Consider the following 22909-nt stretch of genomic DNA (forward strand, 5'->3'; position numbering starts at 1 on the left):
TTTAATCACCATGAAAACAAAAATATCAAGGTGCTGTTAACTTTAAGGAAGTAAAAAATATGGCAAGATGTATAAATAAGACACAATGATCTGATATGGCACTTAAAACTCAAACCCCAGAGCAAAACATTCTGACTACACTCTAGGGGAAAAATCACATTCTAACTTCAGACAAATAAACTGCACTGAGAGATACTTACTCTGTGGAGGAGGCACACTGTTTTGCTTAATATTGGGACTAGAAACATCTGTCTCTTGCAGCATCTGTGGCACTTGGGAAGCGATCTTGTCAGAATTGCCCTCTGATACAATTACAGATGGCTCAGTAGAAACAGCAAGCGAAGGAGCCTCCTCAGACTATTTGAGAAACATAAATAAAAGTTTTCAAAAGTTTAAGTAATGCAAAAGCAAACACTCTTAAATGGTGTTATTCTGGCAGTATACTTAGCAGCTGCTGAGAAGATGGCATTGAAAAATTAAGCCAATATTAAAATCCTGAAAAATTTTCAATTGAGGCTGCAATACTATGACTGCCATCTAGTGCCAACATTTTTAATCGCATACAAACAAAGATAAACAATACTAATTCTTAAAAGACAGCACATGTAAAGAAAGGGAGACCAATCTATAAATCACCAAGACCCTAAAAGGATTCTAGAATATTCAACAGAGATGTGAAACAGTGACAGATAGGCATCTGGTTGCAAGGTAAGCAGGCAAGTTAAATAGTACCAAAGATAACTCAAATCCAAAACAAATCACACCTCCAGTCATTCCTATAAACTGCTCAAAACACTTTGTATATGCTTACAGAATAACAAATATTGGCAAAAGCAGTCAGCAAGTATTTCAGTAGAACTTACTGCAGAAATAACTGCCAAGTAAAAGGTACTTGTGTTATTTTTCAATTATCTAGTTGATGCTGAAGGTTTCCACTATGGAGACAAAATGTAACACCCTAGTGTGTGGTACTTATTGCAATTAAAATTATAGCAAAACAGAAAAAAAGCCATTTTGACATTCCAACAGGAAAGTCAAAATATAAAAAGAATATAAGATCTCACACCAAGTCACCAATGACAGAAAGCTTCAAAAAAGAATGTATTAGAACACAGCATCTTACCAAGCAACAAACCCCAAAAATTAAGGTGTTATTAAGAAACCATAGCTGTAGTTGTGTCACAACAGCTGAGACCTGGAACTATGAAAACAAAATACTGAAGTCTACATCCCTGGATGCAGACGTACAGATCCTACACCATAGTCACCGTTTTTACTGCTTCCATCACTATAATGTAACCATCTCAAAAATTCAGTCAGAACATTCAAGAGCAATAAAATATAAATTTATTTTTAATCGTATCATACTAAGCAAGAAATTAAACAGCTTTAGTTGAAAAAAATCCAATACATTAATTTAAAGGATAGCAGTTCTCTGACCTTGTATGAATAGTTTGCTGTGCTCTTACAGATCAACTGAAACAAGTTTTTTAATATCTATAATTGCAGCATTTCTCTCAATCTACTGAAAAATTAGTAATCTCAAATCTTTTTATAGATCGACCATGCTGATAAAATGAACTCCCAGCCTACAGGAATTCCAAGCGTAGCCAATTCTGATGTTGTCTAATAGCTAGCAATCATCAGTTACATAAATAAATGAACTTAACAAACTGTGATTTCTAAAACAAAAGGAGGATATAAAGCTTCTAGAGCAAGGTAATCAATTCAGGTTTGGCATGACAGTTTTGTTAGGACAGTCACACTTGACCAGCAGGTAAATCAACTCAATTAGGATTTTAATAGCTCAGCTGCCTCAGGTTGACTAAGAAACATGTTGCAGCTTGAGTGTTACAGCATGAAGTATTACTGCAAATGTAATGATACAAATACATAGAGCACTCTCTGGAAATTTTTCCAAATAGTTCTGTCCATGTTTTGAATACAGGAAAGTGAGTAGTGGTGATGAAGACATTAAAAAATGCAAGATATGCTCTCTGCTAATTCAGAAAGGAGGCCTGAAACAACAAATAAAGCCTATTGGATAATATAAATAGTTATGTGCATAATTCTATGATTCAATAATGAAGTAGTGACTTGTCAAACTGTTACTACTTTTTCCAAGTATCTCTCTTCATTTAAAACTTGTGCCTGCTGATAAAATGCAAAAGGTTTCAATGCAGCCCTATATACAGCATTGGGGAAATACCATCCCCAGATAGTGTGATGTGAAACACAAGGTTTAACATTCAGCTGTTTCTGATGTTTATGTGGATACACTGAATAACAACTGGTTTGTACCCTATATTTCATTCTCATGTTTTGGAGCATTGCTTAAGGCTAAACTACCTTACCTTGGAAACTTAAGTAATCCGTTCCACACATCACTCACAGACAGTTTCTACAACGTTTTACAACAGCCAAGTCAAACAGTATTGGAAGGCATCTTCACATGTGTGAAATTACAACGAAGCCAAATCTGATAGCCAATCTCCTTTATCAAGGAGACTTGATAAAGACTGACAGACCATCTGCACTGTCAGAGACAACAATTCACAAGTTTCCCCTTATCAACTCTAGTTTCAGAGAATATTAGTAATAATTTTGTTTGTCCTTTGCCCCCCACACTAAGCTTAATACAGAACATGTCTTGTTTCACAGTTACCGCTTACACAGCTATGCACAGACACATACATCAACAGATTGAATTTAAGGTTCAAGAGTAACAGAAGCTCTCAAGCCCCTCAAAAAGGGTGTAGTGTAGGTCTACATGAGATGCTGATGCCATCAAGTCACCTAGGAAGCTGGGTGTGATTTTAAACTGTAAAGCACTTAGCAAAATCTACCGAAACTGCGCTTGTATTTTGGCAGTGCTGACAGCTTGTGAGAAAAAAAAATAACTGCAGATATTTTCCAAATCAATTTAGATTTCTGAACAACAGAATCTACAGTCTTCCTGGATGCACTATTATGCCACCTTGATGTCACAATCCAAGTTTTCTGTCTACACATTTTCAATTAAGCCTCTAAAATAAAACAAAACCTCACACTTCCAGGAGTTTGCATACACAGGCAGATGCCTTTTCAAATACAGCTTCAAAAGAAACCATCCCCAACACCAAACAATACACTAGTCAGGACAGAATAGGCAGCTGTTGCCAACCTTGACTAAAGGCTGAACTGATCTAAACTAAGCAGTTGTACTAAATAACTGTAGTAAAGCTCTACTTTGATAAGCCTTAAGTATGTCTGAATGTGCTTTTTATTTGGTGACTTGCAGTCCCTTGTAAAAGTTTTCATTCTGATGTTTTCATTTGACTCTTAAGAACTCATTTTTATGAAACTAATGCTTAGCAATTAAAAATTAAATCTCAGTATTCTGATATATACTCTCTGGTACCAAACTGCTGTGTCACTAGTGTCGTTCACTCTTTATAGAAATTAAAAACAAAAATCAAAGCCACTAGAAATATTAAATATTTTACACCTTCCTAGAATGAGATGCTTTATTGGGTGGCAGTACCTAAGAAAGCTGCTGTTTGGAGAAAGATGAAAGAGAATTTGTATTGTCTAGAATATGTTTTAACTGTGAGCTGAAGCAAACAGTTTGTGAATTGGTTCAAATAAAACCTTTTCTTACGCAGTCATTAAGCTCAGTAGAGCTATCAAAAATCAATTTTAGATTGCATTTAAATCAGAATATATTAAGTTAGTAACACTTCATTCTGTTGCAACATAACAGTAGAATATGCCACTAGTCTTGTGCTCAGATCTCTTAGTTCTTAGGTTTCTACATTTCCAAGTTTTTAACCATTGCTTGAATATTCAAACAAGAAAGTAACTTGCCAGTAAAGAAAGTCACTACTGATTGGGAAGATACTGCTTTACAGAGTAGACATACTTTTTAAAACTCATAGCTGACCTCTCCCTAAAATTCAACTGTGACCTTATCTACACAAATGAATTTGTCAAATGACTTGAGCACTTCCAAATCAAATTGTAACATAAATCAAATTTTGCATCCCTACCTTAGCTGGTTCACTAGTACTTATGGTCTTCAAAGAAAAAGCTCTTTCCTGCTGTGCTTGAACTTTTGAGGTATCCGCCTGAAATTGCTCTCCAGCTTCTCTATCCAGTTCTTCAGCATCCTACAAAAAGGGGAGTGGGAGGGGAAAAAAGAAGAGCCTGTGTTTGTAGTCAAGTTCTGACTCTTCTCCCCTGTCAATGAGTTTTGTTGCCATAATCAGCTTCTATAACTCAGAAAATCCATCAAAAAGAATAATTGAAGTAATGGGCTCACACTAGCCTATGCTAACACTCAAAATGTATAGAACATAATAAAGAAATACTCATAGAATCCAATAAAGCCCAGAAAGCAGAATGCTTCATGCATACTAACAAAAATCCCAGTCTCAGAATGAACCACACTTCACGCTCCTGTTAAATTACAAGAATGTGAAATTAAAATGAATTTACTCTACACACTTAGCAGAAGTATTACAATGACACTTGACTGCTCTTGGTTCTATGCTTTGTTACAAGTTTTAAATGCAAGCTGTATAGTTTTCTATCCTCACTATGCTTTAAAATGAATTTACTCTACACACTTAGCAGAAGTATTACAATGACACTTGACTGCTCTTGGTTCTATGCTTTGTTACAAGTTTTAAATGCAAGCTGTATAGTTTTCTATCCTCACTATGCTTTAATATTTTTGCAACCCAGTTTAGTTTACCATAATGCTTGTAAAGTAACCCTCAGTACAGAAGTTGGAAATATATCCAAAGTACCCAAGAGCCTCAACCTTTACTCCTCAAACAATCTAAAGTGGAAAGTTTTCATTTTTAATGTGGAATTAGAGTAGTTACACTCGTTAGTGGCACTAGAAGAATCCTGTGGTTGTGAAGAGGTCTCTGAGTTTAAACTGCAAACACTGTTCCTTCACTTATTTCCTTATGAAAATGCAGCCACAGCCTAAGTCTGACTCCTGACAGTAAGGAACACATATTGGCTTACTCCAAGCTCTTCAGCTGGCTTCTACTGCCTTAACAAACACTCAAGTCAAGAAGTGAGTGTGAACATTAAAGTATAATCAATGAGAGAGATGAAGATGTTTAAATGAACGTGTTCCATTTTTAGAGGATAAGTACACAAATTTTAAATGAGTTTGAAATAGGGCTGGCAAGTTAAATTACTAAACTGTTATAACAAGGGTAGCTTCTGTGAGCAGTTCAGTCTGCTCCTATCAAGCAAAACTCCCAATTCTACATAAAAATTTAATACAGATAAGTTCTTATCTGTAAAATGATGACTTCATAGACTGATGGACTGAAAGAAAAAGTAACAAAATTGGACCGGTTGGAGAACAATGAGTAGAATAACAAATCTGATTATGTTAATATAGAAAGTAGGACTCGACACATATAATTTAAAAGACAGCTCACAAGCAATGGGAAGAAATTCAGAATGCCCTCACCGACCTTAAGTTTCATGTAGGACACTCACAAACACTTGTTAACCACAACTTATTAATCTTGACTTATAGAGTCATAGCAGAGTCCAGAACAAATTTCAATTAAAAAAAAAGCTGCAGCCCTAGTGCTCCCAGACTGAATTTGCCTCAAAAGAAACAAGGGAAATCAACACAAGCTCCACCTCCATACAGACAACTTGAAAATAAAATTTCCTTGTAACAGGAATTTAATGTTTTACAACTTTAATAAACTGACTATGTGATAACCATAAAAGCTAATCCAAAGCAAGTATGACTGAAGATTTGCTTTCCCTCTCTAATTCTGTCTAATCTAGTCAGATTCCACTGAACATTGGTCATTCTGTAACTGTAAAGAATGTAAACTATGAATGGCTGTCACAATAAACACAAGCAGGATGCATTCTGATCATTAGCTATTAAAAGCTTTCTCCCTCTAGGAAAGTACTTGCTCCATCTATTCAAACATGATTCAATTGCCATGTGAAGTGCAATCTGCTTTTCCTAGCTTTACAAATCTGTTTCAATGCAATTCTTCAAAAGCTATTTAAGAAACACAGGAAACTCCAACCATCCTCAGTTTGAAAATATTCTTTCCCTCACTGAAATCTGACTAACAGAGTAGTTCCACCAACTGAGCTTGAAACATTGGCACTTACCATTTCTCATAAATCAAATTAAAACAGTACTTCAGAAAACCATTATATTCTCACACAATTGTACTGGAAGACAGCTTAAGAGAAAACTTCAATTTCTTTTATTCTCCTAACTAGCTATATTCACCAAAGCAGATGTCTTTCAAAGGATATGAGGAAAAGGCTTCCCATGCAGAAGACAACTCTACCTGGAAACATCCCTACAGTACAGAATCCAGATTTGACAGAAAATAAGTAATTCAGGATAAATACTTCCCATGCACTTAGTGCTTTTCATAAATTCAGCAAAACTACAAATTATCCCACGTTCAACTTGTGAATACAACAAATTAAGGAAATACTAGTAAAATAAGAATTACTTTAACTCTTGAGAAACAATTGCAGACAATCCAATCCCATAAAGAAATTAATTTCCTAAAAATAATTTTTGTTCAAGATGCCGATAAGGCAATTTTGTGAATTAATTCCTTGCAATTGCCTTTTAAATCATTAAGATTTTACCTGTGCAGGAGAGTTAGCATCTTCACCCTGCTTCTTCTTTTTCTTCTTCTTTTTCTTGGATTTGCCACTTGCAGAACTCTGAAGAATTGGCTCTGCTTTTTCTCTATCATTATCTGTAATCTTCATATGGGAAGAGAAGGTATTTAGCATTTAAAATGACAATGAAATATACCTTGTATAGACTAAGCATAAATCAATAGCTAAAAGGAATATAGATATACAAGTGGAAATGAGCACAGTGTTATCTATTTAGTTCATTCTAGAAAAACCACATTCTTACATGCTATCTGGTAATACAGGTAGAGGAGCCGGGAATGGAAAAGGCAGCAGACCACCAGGAAATAGTGGCATGGAAATGCTGTTTTTCATGCTGAGAATTAAATATTGTCAAGAAATATTCATAAACACAGATCTAAACCCTCCCACTCTATACTGATAATGTAGTCCTTGTAGTTATGGCAAGACAGAAAGGTTCAAATTGGAGCTGATTTTTCTCTTCTCAATAACATTCAGTGTTTTCCTCTGTGTACAGAGCAAACACAGTTGTGCTACTCTTATCAGTGTAACTGTGATGAGAGATTACCTTTAGCATTACTCTTTTAGTTACTTTAAGAAATGGCAGTGGTAAGGCCAAAGTCCTGGAGCTAAGGAGAAAATACCACCTTTTACCTTCTGAGTATCAGATCTCTCTTCACGCTGAGGAACAGAAGCAACTTTTTCTTCATCTACCCAGTTTCCCCACTCTTCTGCTGGCGCATTCCAATCAGAGCTTGGATCAGCTGAAGAAAGTCCATCTACAAAGATGAAAAGGTTTTTTCAGGAATATTGCCTTACCCTACAGGTGCTCATTTCCAGTTTAAAAACCCCCTACACATACATCTACTTCTTGATATCAAGATATAAATAGTAATTCCCTGTCTTTCTGAAAAAATGGTAAAGACTTTATTGATAAGTGGAGGACTTTTTAAAGTAATGAGTATGACAGTGATTTTACAGAGCCTAATCACAGCAGCAGCTAGCTAGACGCAGTTGCTTCAAGACATTTTTCTAAACTATTTGAAGAGGAACAAATTTAAGAATTGTTATCTATCTTAAGCTGTTCTCTGCATTTTCTTTCTAGTTAGTGAAAAAATTAGGATGAACTGTAACACTGATCAATCTTGCCTTAGTAAGATTCCTTTACAAGTGATAGATCTGAAACTAAATCTTACTGATTCAAGTAATCTTGTAACTTTGCCATTTTTAATAGTCTTTTTTTTCCTAAGACTCTTAAGTCCATACTCTATTTTGTTATTATTCATTTATAATGGAATGATAGGATTAAAGGGTCAGTTGCATAAAAACTAAAAATATCAGAAAGGAAGAACTAAGCCTTAGACTGTCTGTTTAGTAGAAAGTTGCAGCAAGCCGATTGTAAAACAGAACACATTGTGAAAGACTGCATTTTCATTTCACATTTATATTAACATCACAAATATTTCTTCCCCTCAGTCTATACAAAACTGAAGAACAGCCAGATTTGGTCTGCCAACTATGGCATTCAATTTAAACAATGAAAATAAAGTCAAAATAAAAAGCAGTAATAAATCCAATTAATTTTTTTGGCAAACATTATGAAGCCAAAAACACATTGAGATCTTAAGATTAGTTAGAACATTTAGAATAGTTAGAAACTTTCCTAATAAAAATATTATCTTAATGACACCTACTTCAGATGCTAAAATTTACTGATTTGAAAAATATTACTCAATACTTTTCAGTTTACCTACTGCCCTCTCAGTAGCCGCTTAAGAAAAAAAAAATCCATTCTTAGTAGTAATAAAAACTAGTAGTATTTGTATGTACAGTTAGTTTGCTTATCCTGATAAAGCAGCAGGGTGTATCTGTGTATCACTTTGGCCTAAACTTGCATTTGCCCCCTTCTGCTAGTGTACTCTTAGTTGACAACTATGACAAAATTTTATTAATAGAAGCTTGAGCCATAAACATTCTATGCTCAGATATGTGAATCAATTATGCTTTTGATAAAACATAAAACTGATTACTTTCAAAGGATTAACTGAAAGGTGCTTTCCTTATCCTTAAACTAGGTAAAGCACAAAAGGTAAGTTTCAAAATTATCTGGTAACAGAGCAATCATGCCAACAGTGGTGGAGTCAAGGACTGCATCAATCTATTCCACTCTTCCAGTTATTTAACTGCACTAAGTTGTTCTTAGGGAGAAGGTAACATGCAAGGCTGCTTCTGTCAACTTCTGGAACAATTCTTCAGGTCAACTCCTAATGAGATGCACTATGCTTTTTCATAAACAGGGAGGAGAAAGTGGGGAGTAAACAACCACTCTTCTACAACTCCCAAGTAATTTCAGTTATTTCTGTCCTGTATACACTTCCTATATATGTAAGAACTTCCTAATGTTTGCTAAATGAGAAAGCAAGTAAGATTAAATAAAAGAGTCTGATGTTGCCTTAACTTTCCAGTAAGGTACAAACATGTAAAAACAAACTGACTCAAATTCTATCTACTAAAAACATATTTTGCAGACTTGCAGAAAATTTCTCTCATCACTTGCAGCAAGAGTCTTTCATTACAAAGATTTTTCTACCTTTAAATGCATGAGCTCTCTCACTTCTGAGTTTGAATATCCAAGTATTTTTCCTAAAAATTTACCATTTTCTATCAGAATTTATTAAAATACTTATTTTTAATTCCTTCAAACTGTCTATTAGCTTACAGAATTCAAGTATTTCAGGTTTTTCCTCAGATACCCACCACTGTCTAATCTGAGTAGCTAATATAAATAACTACACTTTAACAGTAATTAACACTTTTTTAATGAACATTTTAGAGGAACATACTTAACCCAGACCATTCGTCATCAACAGGGGGTTGAGCATGACTTAAATCCCACTGAAAATCAGAAGTACCAGCCTGAGAAACTGATTCACTGTTGGAACCTGAAAGGGAATAAATAAAATTGTACTTGTAAGTTAGCAAGCTTCCTGAAGTTTTCTTGGAGGAGGAAGTCCAATCAAAGTAGGAAAGGAAGACAAAAGGCTCAAAGAAAAATGTCAGATTTTAAGGACTGCAGAAGACAGGAGAACTAGTAGGGTCTTGTGCATAAGGTATATTCAGAAAACAAGGAAGCTGAAGAAGGAAGACAAAATAAAGCCATGAGAAGAACTCAAAAAAGATAAGAAGAGTGAGTAAAAGCAATCTCCTCAATCTGAAAAACACCAAGAAATTTTATGCGAAATAAAACTGTTACCCTGTATCAATAAGATCTCTTACAGTTAAAAGCTTAAAATATCACTAGAAAGAAACCTCATTAATTACATTGCAGATCAAACAAATTATACATTACTAAGAATCCACTTCTCATTTAAAGCAAAGGTTTAAAGAACATAAAAGCAGCAGGACAAGCAACAGTAAGGCCAATACCAGTCATGATAACAGAAGGTGTCACATATCTAATGTAACTACTTTCAGAAAAACAAACAAACAAAATTTCACAAAGAAGTAAAACAACAAAAACTATTTGTAAGAATTAAATAAATTAATATTTTACTGTATGATGAAACTTCTGAAATTCAGTTTGAATAGAATGTGGGTCTCTATTTTACATACACCTCTGCAAAAGATACCTCAGGTGACAGAAATATGGACATGTTCTCATTTCTTTTGTGGTCACTTTGCATTACAACATTGTTGGCCAAGGTGCACCAAAGAAAACTATTTCTCTTGAAGTTGAAATGGTGGTATTGCAGCTGAATCTTAGCTCAGTGTGTCATCCTAGTATCCTAGTTTATTTAATAAACTGTCATAAGTTTTAGCTTAGAAACTGAACTTGGTTCCAGGTGGCTGCTTGGGATTTTTTTTTTAATTAAAACTCTCTGTACAATTAAGATGCTGGATACTGAGCCTAAGTTCAACAGTTAAAAGCCTGGACACTGCAATAGAAGCAAATGTAGCCTAAGTGCATAAGCACTTGGCCAGCTATCTCCGAAAAGGAAACTGCCATGCCAAGCTCATGGTGTAAGCAAGCAAGAGCAAAAAACCTGACATATGATCCCTTTATTGCATAATAAATCATTGTAGGACTTATGTTAGTTGTTTAACACACAAGATTTATTATGAAGACAGGTTTGTACTCTATAGCACACAGCCCTTCAAAAAAGAAAACCCCAGAGCTTCAGCATTTCCATTCATCACACAGAGAAAGACTCAAGACTTCAAATCCTGCCTATGGAACATATTTTCAAAGTAATGATTCAGTTCCTTGATGGGGAAGAACTCAATCATCAAATAACAAACTCCCTCACAGGACTGGGGTATATGGGCTTTCCCAAAAAATCTTCAGATCTCTAACTTGAGATATTGCAAGGCTGAGAAACCTCTTATGCCCATTATTTAGACTTAACACACAACCAAGGCAGCTAAATAAGAAATCACAGAATCATAAAATCATTTGAACATACAAAGATCACCCCATTCCAACCCCCTCTAGTTCCAACCTTCTTACTAATATTCTGTGATTGATCTAGCTTTTGATTATCAATTTAATACAGTTATATTACTGCATAATTTTAGCATAAGAAAATAGCTTATTAAGTGTCTTCAACCCCTTTGCAGTACAATTTTCAAAGAAAAAACAGAAAATGCATATTTGTATCACTTGGCAAACTCTATTCCACCTAGTGGGAGTGGAAGAGAGTGGAAAAATCTTTTGAAAGGCACACATACCAGAAACTCCAGGAGTTAATCCAAATGAGGAGAAAGAAGTAGAATTCTGTTCAGAGGTATTAATCCTTGCATCCACATTCCAAGCAGCTGTGGGGAAAGGGAATAAAAAAAAATAAAAAGAGCATCACACACTGCTAGCAATGTTGAAAATGTAGCTATTTAATTAAGAATTGGATCAGAAAAACACTGGCTAGTCCAGCCATGATCGCCATGATGACATTTCACATAACTGAGGACATTAGTTAGTGCTGATAGAGTTGTGACTTGATGAACACACAGCTTGAAACAATTGTCAAGCTTTCCAAGACCATCTTCCCTTTACAGCTTTTTCTATATATAAGCTTCTCACAAAAGAGAAGTCAATTGGTTTTTGAGCCCCATACTATTATTCCTCCCATTACTGCAATCAGTAAATTTTGAAAAGTACATGTAAATGGAGCACAGCTTGGAGTATATTATATATATATGTTAAGAAGGGAAAAAAATTCAGAACAATTTTTGATGAATAGGAGATACTGCTTAAAAATGAAGACATACTAGACTGTTACATATGCAAGGCAGAAAATAAGCAGAAATAGCCAGTAAAAACTACCAGTGGCTTTTATTTAGAATTACATTTACTTAATTGGGGAAGAAGGGGCTAAAAACCAGACAGGTATTCCAGATGTTGTCCAAAAAGTACACAGCCACTAACCCCCAATTTACTGACTCCTGTGTTAATGCATCCCAGCATACTGTTTGTGTCCTTTGCTACTAGGATCTACAGCTGGCTCACATCCACCTTGGGGCCCACCAAGACCCCTTATCCACAAAGCTGCAATCCAGGCAGTCAATATCCAGCCAGGGTTGCTTCCAACCAGATTCAGCACTTGATGTTTGTCCTCACTGAACTTCCTCAGGTTCCTTGGCCCGTTACTCCCATCAGGTTCAGGTCCTTCCGGATGGGATCCCTGACTTGGACTGTTTCAACTGATTCCTGCCCCCACATTGAAGTTTGATATAATCTGGAAACTGGATGTGAATGATATGGTTGCCTCCTCCAGGTCACTTATAAAGATGATAAACAGGACAGTTCTAAGCACAGCCCTGTGACATCCCCCTTGTCCAGCCTCCAGAGAGAGTAGGACTTACTGACCATTACCTTGGGCCTGATCAGTTTTACACCTGTCCTAATTTGGATGCAACAACACTGTGAGAGACAGTGTTGAAAGCATTAGTCAAGCCATCATGAAAGCCTTTCACAGCTCTCCTTCACCCACAAAATTATTCATTTTACCAAAAGCAAATCAGCTTAGTAGATATGATGTATCCTCAATAACAAAACCAACAAAAAGTTGGTCACTATGAACTGCCTTATTAGAATACACAGCAGAATACATCTAGCCAGAACATGAAAAAAGCCCTTCACTTCTACTTGGCAATGGTAAAGCTTCCAAGGGTATATCAGATCCAGCCTTAGGAACTTAATTTCAAAATCTGCCAGAGAAATAAAAGAAGGTCTAGACTTCTGCAGATTATGGCTGGGGTAGGGCTGTGTTTTGAATTTGTGCTGAAAACAGGGATGGTAATACAGGGATGTTGCTGAGCAGTGCTCACACAGAGTCAAGGCATTTTCCACTTCTTGTATCGCTGGCAGCAAGGTGGCTGGAGCTTGTCTTCCCAACAAGAAGTTGAAAGAGACACAGCCCGGACAAGTGACCAAAGGAATATTCCCTACCATGTGGCACCATGCTCAGTACAGAAAGTAGGGAAGAAGGAGAAAAGGAAGGACATTTGGAGTTATGGTGTTTGTCTCCACAAGTCACTGTTAGATGTGATGAAGCGCTGCTCTCCTGAAGATAGCTGAACACCCACCAGCTCATGGGAAGTAGAGAATTATATTCTTGCTTGTTAAGACTCCACAAGTCTGAAGTAACACTGCTTTCCAGAAGAGATGAGGATACTTAGACTGAACAGTGGGGAGGGCCATGTTACAGCATTTACTAATAACTTGATGACTGTTGCCCAGAGAGAAATCAAGAAATCTCTTCTCCATTATTACTATGGACAGCACAGGAAAAACAGCAGAAAACTGTACTAAGCACTAAAAAAAAGCCCAGTTTCTAATGAGAAAAATAGTGTAACACTGTTTTGAGAAAAACAGCGTAATGAGAAAACCAGTGTAACACTAAGTGTCACAAGAGTTAAACAATGTTTATGCCTGGGGCCTAAAAAAAAAAATACCTGCCAAAATGAGACAATTGATTTCATCATGTAGGATCAACAGAAGAGACTTACAACCTGGGTTTTAAGACATTATTTAAAATAAATTATGCTCCAAAATGGCTTAGTAATCATCTCCAGAACTTTATGAACAACACTGCGTTCCTGCGTTCCTTCACAGAAATAATTTTATGTCAGATAAACCCAAAAAACCCAGTTTAATTGTACACAAAAACATAGATGCTAAGCCATCAGCACTTGCAGTAAACAGAAATTGTGCTGTTAATATTTCACAAGACCATGTCAAGATTTTTTAATATATAAACAAAAATATTTCAGAGACTACTAAAAAATACATTTATGTAAAATCGCTTACATGAAGCAAGTTCTTGGAAATAGCTTACCAATAGGAGTGAACAAAGAACGCTCTTTCCAGGGCCTGCCCACCAGGCTTACTCCCCAGTCCTTTCCATTTCCATTAGCATCTCCAGTGTCTTGGCCCCACGCCAATGTCTCAGTCTTCCTCTTCCCAGCTGCAGTTGAAGAAACAGATGTCCATTTCTCCTCCCCTACGCCAATCTGTGAGGAGATTTTTACAGGCTTCTCATTCCAGCTTCCTCCATTTACTGTATGGCTTTCACTCAATCCCGGAGAAACTTAAATACAACAATAACAAAAGGATTATTTAACTGGATGGAGAATCAAAAATATCACATATTTGCACATTCACTTAATAAAAAACCCCAAATGAATGGCAGCTTTGCTACACCAGTGTGATACAGACAAGGCTGCTGCTCTGTCTCAGCTGATTTTCCAGTTCAGATGATATGCACCATCTGTCTACCAACTTGAAGAGGGAGGAAAAAACAGGACCAACTGCACTCTTTCCTCATCCCTTTCTTTATAGGGCTTGAACCCAGTGTTGGTGAACTGGTGGTGTCTCTAGATTAGAAAAAGGGTGGGGAGGGTACTTTCAAAACTGTCAGCTAATTTCTCTTAGACAGTATGGGGATGACTTGTGGAAAAAACCCACACACTAAACGGTATTTCCTGTTTCATAACTGCGTGCAGCAGTTCTCCAAGCAGGATGTAGACAAAATTACCAAGTACTAGAAAATACTTCCTAAACACTACACAGCATTTACAAAGAGCATAGATATCATACTGATCATAGAATCCCTCACAGTGAGAGACAGAAATCATAGTTACACTCAATTTGTAACATATTTTATGTTTCACTAAGGTAAAAGACCACAACACTGCAAGAATCTGTTACATGTTACCCTCATGAGAAATTACTAGCCACTGCAAGTTTAATGTATTCTTGGAGAAGTCAGCAGTACACTGAGACAAAGATCATAATAGAAGATTTTTACATTTATGTCCCTATAAAATATAAGGGCTAGTGCATCCAGCCTCCCTTCCTATATATCACAAACCTTTCTCAAAGTGCTTTGTTTATCAAATCCCCTTTCTCTTTTTATATATGCAGTGGAAAAAACCAGAAAAACTGCTCTTCCACAAGCATTTAAGAAATATTTGCATATTACAAGTGTAACACTTAAACAGTAAGCCAAACCCTTATGCACAAGTCAGTATCATATGCCAACAAAAAATACAGACCAAATATTTTATCTGTCAAATGAACTCGTAACTGAGGCAGCATCAACATACCCAATTCAAGCTGGCCTCTCTGACATAGAATGAATTAGATGAGATATGCCTAGATTTTCTCAGACAAATCAATTCCAAACACAGACATCTGTAAGGTCACCATTGCTGTACAAAAACCACTGCCCTTGGTCTACAGCACCAGCATTGCTCCTGTCAGTCAATGTCCTCCTAGCATCACATGAAGTCTTAGGGAAAGGCAACAAAAGAATACTGAAGAGACAGAAACCAAACTGCAGTTGCTAGAAAAACTTTTCTGCAACTTTGCAAAAAGGCAGCTGAGGTTCTGAAGAAGGAGCTTGATTATTCTCTGTTTTACTCTTTTTTTTCCTCTTTATTATACTTCTCTCTTGTCAAAAACTTCAACTTCTAAATGACCAGCCAGTTCTCACTGAATCACAGAAAACCAAAGATTGAAAAGGAACTCTCAAAGTCACCTAGTCCCACCTTTTGTTCAATGCAGAGGTAACTTCAAAATTATACTACATTATTGAAGTTCTGGAAACCATAAAGGCTGATTGCCCAGAGATGCTCTGAACTATCTCATGAAAAACTTTTTTCCTCATGACCTTCCCCTTACTGAAACTCGGTTATTTTCCCCTGTGCTCCCATTAGGCATTTCTGAAGAATTCAGCACCCTCCTTCTCAGCCATGGTATAGGATATATATATAGGATATATATATATATTTGTGTGTGAAGTAAAAGCTCTCAAAAACAAGCAGAAAGGAATTCACTTTCTGGATCTGTGTGCTTTTATTAATTCATTTTTTGATTTGCTTATTTATACTAGTTATTTTTGATTACAGCAACACAGCTAACGTTGGCTATATGTAAGTAACAACCATCTTGATTTGATTATGTCAAACTAATTCACTTCAAGTATTATTATAGCAGTATCTGTTATTAGAAAACTTAAGATTTACTAGTCAAATATATTAAGTTTTGTGTATGACATATGTCAAGTATATTCTTTTTATAAACATGTAAGTTTATAAGTAAGAACTTTCAAAACTTATGTATTTATGCATCTCAAAGGAGAATGTAAAGAACTGAGTAACTTGTATATTCAACCTGGAACAAGTGTAAACAATAATCAGGACTTGTGAGCTTTCTGCAGTTTTCTATACCAGGGTTTCTTTGACAAAACAATTCATTAACACAAATACGTGAGTAAGTCTGAAAAGCTAGCATAAAGAATTTTTCAGCAGAGCTTAAAAATAAATGTTACTGTTCTGCACATAAAGATTTTTATAACAGGTAATCTACCTGAAAATTCAAAATTTCTACATGTAACAGAGACTGTTTTCAACTTCTTAAGAAATAACTGGAACTTAGAAGTATAATATTTGCATAGCCAAAAGAGCCAGATGTACAGTAAAGTTCCAGGCCAGTAACTCAAAACCCTGCAACGACAGTTGCTGTTTTCACTTCTGTAAAATACTCCTCTAGTTACTTAGGATGACCAATAACAGAAACTTTACCTTGTGGAATTGATGACTCCCCCTTCGCAGGTTTAGAACTGTTAATCTGTGCATTCAAAAGCGAATCACCTGATTAAGAGCAAACAAAGGTAGATTAAGCTTTTTTAAAAAACAACACCTGTAAAAATCTTTTAACAATCCATTACTAATATTTTAAGAAAATAATATATTAGTACCTTACAGTAAATTCAGACACTTCCAGAAAACTTAAGGATAAAATTAAAACGCTCTATTTTTTATTATTTGTGTTTATGCTGCAGACAGAATGCTGTCAAAGTGACTTGGGACCTATATACCAAATAATACAGATTTCAAAGAACTTAAACTACTTTCCCAATGAACAAAGAGCATAAATCTAAAACACAGGTTGTTATTTACAAGCAAAGAGTGGCTCTAAGTATTTCAGACCTGTAACTCTTTCTAACATCTACCTCGCCATAAAAACACTAGATACAGCTAAATTCTTTTTGGATTAGTCTTGTACACGGTGATACACAAGATACAAAAAAAGTATGAGAGGTTACAGTAGTTACAGTTAGTAACAGTGCATCAAGACAGTTGGAACTACCATTTCTTGAAACTCTGTGCAAACTGAGGGGAAAAAAAAGACAACAGGAAACAACTGATCTAGTCCTCAGGGCAACAATGATGCACTCAGTCAAGGTGCAAATGAGAGTCAATGAAACAGGACAGGAGGGTGAGGCATACCAATTTCAATGAACTGTTTCAAGGTACCAGACAATTGTTCAGCTCAGTCTTTTTGTCGCTTTGCTAGAACACCAATTTTCCTTTAACTAAAGCATCTATTTCTCAGTTTTACCCAAATAGGAATTCCTGTGCCCACACAATCTTTTGCTTCTGTAACAGCAGCAGCTGTATCTACTGAATCTTCAGCTACAGTAATTGACTAGTAAATCTCAGCCACATGTGCCTTACCCATTATGAACAGCTTTAGAACATGATGCTACTAAATCTATGTTGGAAAAAAATACCTACATGTTAAGCAGTGAATGATATTTTAAGAGAACTTCAGAGGCATAACCTTCCCAGAAGGAAGCACTCAAAAAGTTAAGGAGTTGGTGCTGCCTGCAGCAGTGCTGAGGATGCCTTTGAAGTTTCTGAAAACAAAGGGCAGAGTCACAGAGCACAAGTGAAGGAACAGGGACGGGCCTGTGCAGCTGTGCAGCAACCAACAGCGCACCAGCGTGGATGGAGGCCAGTGCCTTAGCCACTTGCCCCAAAGCACTCTTGGGTTTCCCCAAAAATATGGCTAGAAAAGGGGGAGTTGTGCACAATGAGAAAGTACTTTTACACAGCTTGAAATAATTTCCTCAAGAGTTTCACCTCCAAATATACCTAACATACATCCAAAACAAAGTCACTATTTAAGCATTCAAGTCAAGTTATCTTTCTAGGACACATTCACAGATCTATCAAGCATCATACCTTTATTTTTTCTGAGACCAACTGGAAGTGATGGTGTAGGCATCAGCTGTTCAATGGATACAGTAACTGTGTTTTCTACGCCCTGGAGATTTGATTCTCCTGAGCCACTGTCGGTCAGCACCTTGTCTCGTTTACGCTGCTGGCGCTTCTCTCTGTTACTGATTTTTGTTTCCCAGGCTCCTAAAACGTCACCCAAACGAAAAAATCACTAAGCCAGAGAGGAAGAAAAGATTTTTAGCTTGTTTCATATCAAAGAGAAGTCTGAGGGCATTTTAACCAGTCAGCTTCAACTTTAGATTGAAAACACAAATGATTAAAGGCAAGGGTTTCTGCGATAATACTTGGCTTCACAGAGCAAAACATGAATAGCATGAACACCTTACTATCCATAGTTTCTCAGTTTTTATAAATTACTTTAAAAAAATCAGTTGAAGTTACTAATTACTGTTGTTTCAAAGAATCTATTTCCATATATAATACATGACTATGGAGTTATGAGTTTCTTGTGTTTCTTTATGAACCAAACATGAGTAAATCTTAAACAGCACTTAAGCCACAATGTTTGCGCTTGGTGTTAAGTTTGTGTTCAGTACCTTCATCAACTTCCTTTCCATCCAGACGAGATGTATCCTGAACTGTTTTGGAATCTCCCTTTGATTTCTTTTTTTTCTTTGACTAGAATAAAAAGAAAACATTTTCTTAATGATTACTTACTGATCACTTGGTATAGTGATTCAGAACTCACTCTCCTCCTAAAATACAGGAATAAATTTAAAAGAGATTCTCCAGAACAACACACTGTGAAAGACTTATGCAGCACAGAATTGGCAGGTGAGGGGAACATTACTTATGCTGCAGAGTACAAAGCCAGTAGAAGAAACTACGCCGGCAGCATCATAGTCACAGAGGAGTAATGAGCTGTTTAGCAGGCAGATGTCACTCTGTCAAAATTTGTTTTGTGCAGAAGTATAAAGTTACACATGAAGAAATAAACAATGTCAGCAACTCTTTAAAAAAAAAAAAAAGGTTAAAAAAATCTAGCTTGTAAATTACTTCCAAACACAAGCTGTGATTAGAGCCCATACATTCCAAACTCTCTTTTCCTCAAGGTTTCACCAGTTATGGCTTCTTGGATGTAAGAGCTAAGCTAAACAAATAAGAACAGACATGACTGCTTCTGCAAATAGTTTCAGTGCAACAGGTAGCAATATAGAGTGTTGAAAACATAGTATTGAGGAAAATAACCCCAAGATATTGGGAGAAAATATATTGCAGAAAGCCTTGGAGCAAATTGACTTGACTACCATAGAAGGAAGATACAGTACTGAAAAGCTTTTCAACCTAGTGAAGAAAGGTGTAAGAACTACCAGATAAACATGAATGAAAAACAACGAGACTAAAAAGAAATATGGTTTTCCCCTCAAATGTTACAAGGGAAACTATTCACTTATTCAGTCTCTGAAATATTTCAAGAATGCTGGACATCTTTCTGGAATACATCTGCCAGAGTCAGACTAGTAATTGCCAGCTGTATACCCGAGTTCCCAAAATTTGGTTTTCTAGTCTTAAATGTCCAAGAAGTGTCTAACAATCTCTCTGGAATTCAGAATTGGTAACACCTAAATTATTACTACATCTGCTGCAGATATGCTATGGGCCCCACAATGGCGTGCAGCTCGTGTGCCTTAGAGTTACCACGTCCCCAGAGTAATCTGCAGCTTCAATACAGGTGCTGAGAGCAGTACAGCTTGTTAGTGCAGCAGAGATGATAAAAAACTCACTGCTTATATCAATGCTGCATCACCACACCTATAACATTTGGGAACTAATTTGAACAGTTAGCTCATGGTTTAACGTACATGGGGACCCAAGCTGAATTTTCATTTGCTCAGCAGACTACCTTTGCCCACATACCAGCTAACTAACTTCTGAAAAGCCTCCAAAAGAGAAGGGCTGGTTTCAAAAGGAACCTGAAGAGAATTGGTTCTAAAAATATGAACAAGTCAAATTATTTGCTAGGGCATCTTCTAATGAAAGAATTAAAAAGGAAAGTGAGAATTAGCATTAAAATTAGTTATATATTGCCTCTTCAAGCTCAACTAGAGAAAGATTACAAACAGAATAAGTTTGTACCTTTGTCTACCATTTGCAGCTACACTGAGACTGGAACTTGAGATCCTAAAGTTTCTATCCACAAAGCCATAACTACCCAACTGTCTTTTGGCACTAAGAGAACACCTGAAATTACTTCAGAAGGCTCCCTGACAACAGTTCAAGATGACTACTCTTCCAAATTGTGACTTCAGTTTCGTTAAATAGCTAGCTCCTATGGTAGTATTGCCATCAAATTTTATACTTTTCAGGAAAACATTGAAGTTTAACAGCTGAAAAAGAAGTTTGTGATTAACAAACACTGTTTTTAAAAGGATCAAGAATGCAAATCTTGAAAACGTGTTTACTTTCCTAAACTGTGTTACCCTGTTCTGAAAAACCAGAACCATCCTTTTTTATCCAATCAACACATCACCTAATAAACTTTGTACTGCACCAGTTGCTATCTCAGTACCAAACTGATGGAAAGAAACAGCAAAAGATGCTAAAGCCAGAGCAAGCCAGCCAGTCATTCTGCAGAAATCTATGCATTCAGACTGTCACCTTCTGCAACACACAAAGATGCCAGTGTTGGCTCTGCCAACAGCCAAGGAGCACATGAAGAATACTGCAGGCCTGCCAAAATTTTTTAAGTCTTTAGGATGCATTGTGCCCCATGCAAGAACAATAGAAAAATAAACCTTTCTTCTTGATCCCTAGCTGAGTAATCATTTCTAGTGTTCAAGACAAAGCAGTTATGTGCTTGCAAACAGAATGGATGATGACATTTTAACTTCCCACAATCATTTCTTAGGGAACAGCTCTTTACACTAACCACTAAAGAAACCCCTGTACTGCGGCAAGTCACTAATTGCAGAATAAACCTGGTGAGCAGCCAGAGTCCAGACATTACCCAAAGCTTCCCCTCTCACAAAGCAGAAAAACACACATGAAATTCACAGCCCTGAAGCAGCCAAGAAATACAGAAACACAAAGGATGTGTGATTTTTACTGAACACATATACTGAAGCACAAAAAAATAACCATGCCCTTCGGACCATATGCTATATGCATTCATATATGTAACACACATGCACATACAACTTCAATCACAGCCACTCTCTTACACCATCCATCCCAAAGATGGTACACAAAGACACTTACACAGGACCCCCTACAACCTCAGCAGGTTTGTAATGTTACACATGTTATGGATGCCCTGAGAAGCCTTACCAAATAATTAAAAGCCTGTACAGTTACCATAGTTCAAAGGAAGTTCTTAAGCATGCTTTTAATTGAAGGGTAACAATTTACTCCCGACCCAATCATTTTCTGCCCAGGATCTCCCAAAGTGATATGAAACCACAATTTGAATAATCATCCACATTCATTTAATGGTACTCACTTCCTAGAGCTGCAGTTTCAGCTTCACATTTTAAAATTCATGTCACTGTGTTTGTAATTTTAACATGAAGTTGAGTTTAGAATCTAAACACCTACTCTACTTGAAAACCTGCAAATAGAGTTGTTCATTCAGGTTCAAATTGTGGTATGTTCTTGGGAAAAAAAACCTCAGCAAAGTCAATCTGATATGCAAAACATGGAGAAGAGGAAGAGCCACACAGCATGGAACTTTAAGGCAAACCTATTTCACAGAAAAGTCAATCAATTTGCAAATTGCAAAAACATTTAAAGTCCTACAGCAAACTAAAAGGATACAGTCTTTTAGCCAAAATACTAACCACAAAAGAGGGTAAGCAAGTGTATTTATTAAAGCTGGGATTGGAAGGGACCTTAAAGATCATCTAGTTCCAACCCCTGCCATAGGCAGGCACACCTTTCACTAGACCAGGTTGCTCAAAGCCCCGTCCAGCCTGGCCTTGAACACTTCCAGGGATCGGGCATCCACAGCTTCTCTGGGCAACCTGTTCAAGTGCCTCACCACCCTCACAGCAAAGTGTTTCTGACTGTTTATATACAACCTTCTATTTTTCCTCACTACAGTTACAACAAAAGTGCTTTATTGAAGAAAATAAGTCAGAAAACAATGACAGTGGGAAAACTTCATGCACAATGTTAGTAAAAGAATCAAGCAAAAAAAAATTATCAAAGGCTCAAGCATATCCATGTTGCCCATAAATAACAGCATATATAACAAAAGAAGATTAGTCCTCACGGTTCAAAAAAGAACACTGCCAGTAGTAAGGTTACTTTTAGATTAGACATTGCAGATGGATGGTTTAAAATATATTTTAATGTAGCTGTTTAATTTGCGTAACAAAAAAACCCACACCAGACTTCAAAGCTCACATTTACCATCAAAAATCAAGCACTCTAATCAGCAATGGATACATCTGGCAAAAGAAATAAGCAGGCACATGGTCTAAATCCTTTGAATAGTAGTCCCCCAATTGGTAGACCATTTACAAGGCACTTAACAATACTATCATTATGCTGCATCCCCATGAAGCCATCAAGATGAAACAAACTTTATTTCTGTAGGCTTAACGCTGTCACATGATGAACAGAGATATCAGTGTTTAGTGGGGGGCTGGGTGTGGGGTTTTCTTGACAAACATTCTGAGATAAGGAATGTCTCAGAAGTTAAGAAAATACTACTTTAACT

General features: G+C 36.5%; 1 protein-coding gene across 2 annotated transcripts in view; it reads right to left on the bottom strand.

Moving 5' to 3' along the window:
- Positions 1 to 22909, bottom strand: part of MTDH (metadherin) — a 33623-nt gene that overhangs the window by 4245 nt on the left and 6469 nt on the right. The window contains exons 3-12 of one of the 2 annotated variants that reach the window (XM_063172022.1): positions 18786 to 18867; positions 18193 to 18372; positions 16747 to 16815; positions 13998 to 14249; positions 11392 to 11478; positions 9507 to 9605; positions 7318 to 7442; positions 6649 to 6768; positions 4029 to 4148; positions 201 to 357 (exon numbers count right to left, since the gene is read on the bottom strand). In XM_063172022.1, coding sequence (XP_063028092.1) covers positions 201 to 357; positions 4029 to 4148; positions 6649 to 6768; positions 7318 to 7442; positions 9507 to 9605; positions 11392 to 11478; positions 13998 to 14249; positions 16747 to 16815; positions 18193 to 18372; positions 18786 to 18867 — 1291 coding nt within the window. The remainder of the gene's footprint in view (positions 1 to 200; positions 358 to 4028; positions 4149 to 6648; positions 6769 to 7317; positions 7443 to 9506; positions 9606 to 11391; positions 11479 to 13997; positions 14250 to 16746; positions 16816 to 18192; positions 18373 to 18785; positions 18868 to 22909) is intronic. The other variant, XM_063172032.1, reaches the window with a different exon arrangement.

This window comes from Melospiza melodia, chromosome 1 (genome assembly GCF_035770615.1).
Source record: "Melospiza melodia melodia isolate bMelMel2 chromosome 1, bMelMel2.pri, whole genome shotgun sequence".
NCBI classification, from domain to species: domain Eukaryota; kingdom Metazoa; phylum Chordata; class Aves; order Passeriformes; family Passerellidae; genus Melospiza; species Melospiza melodia.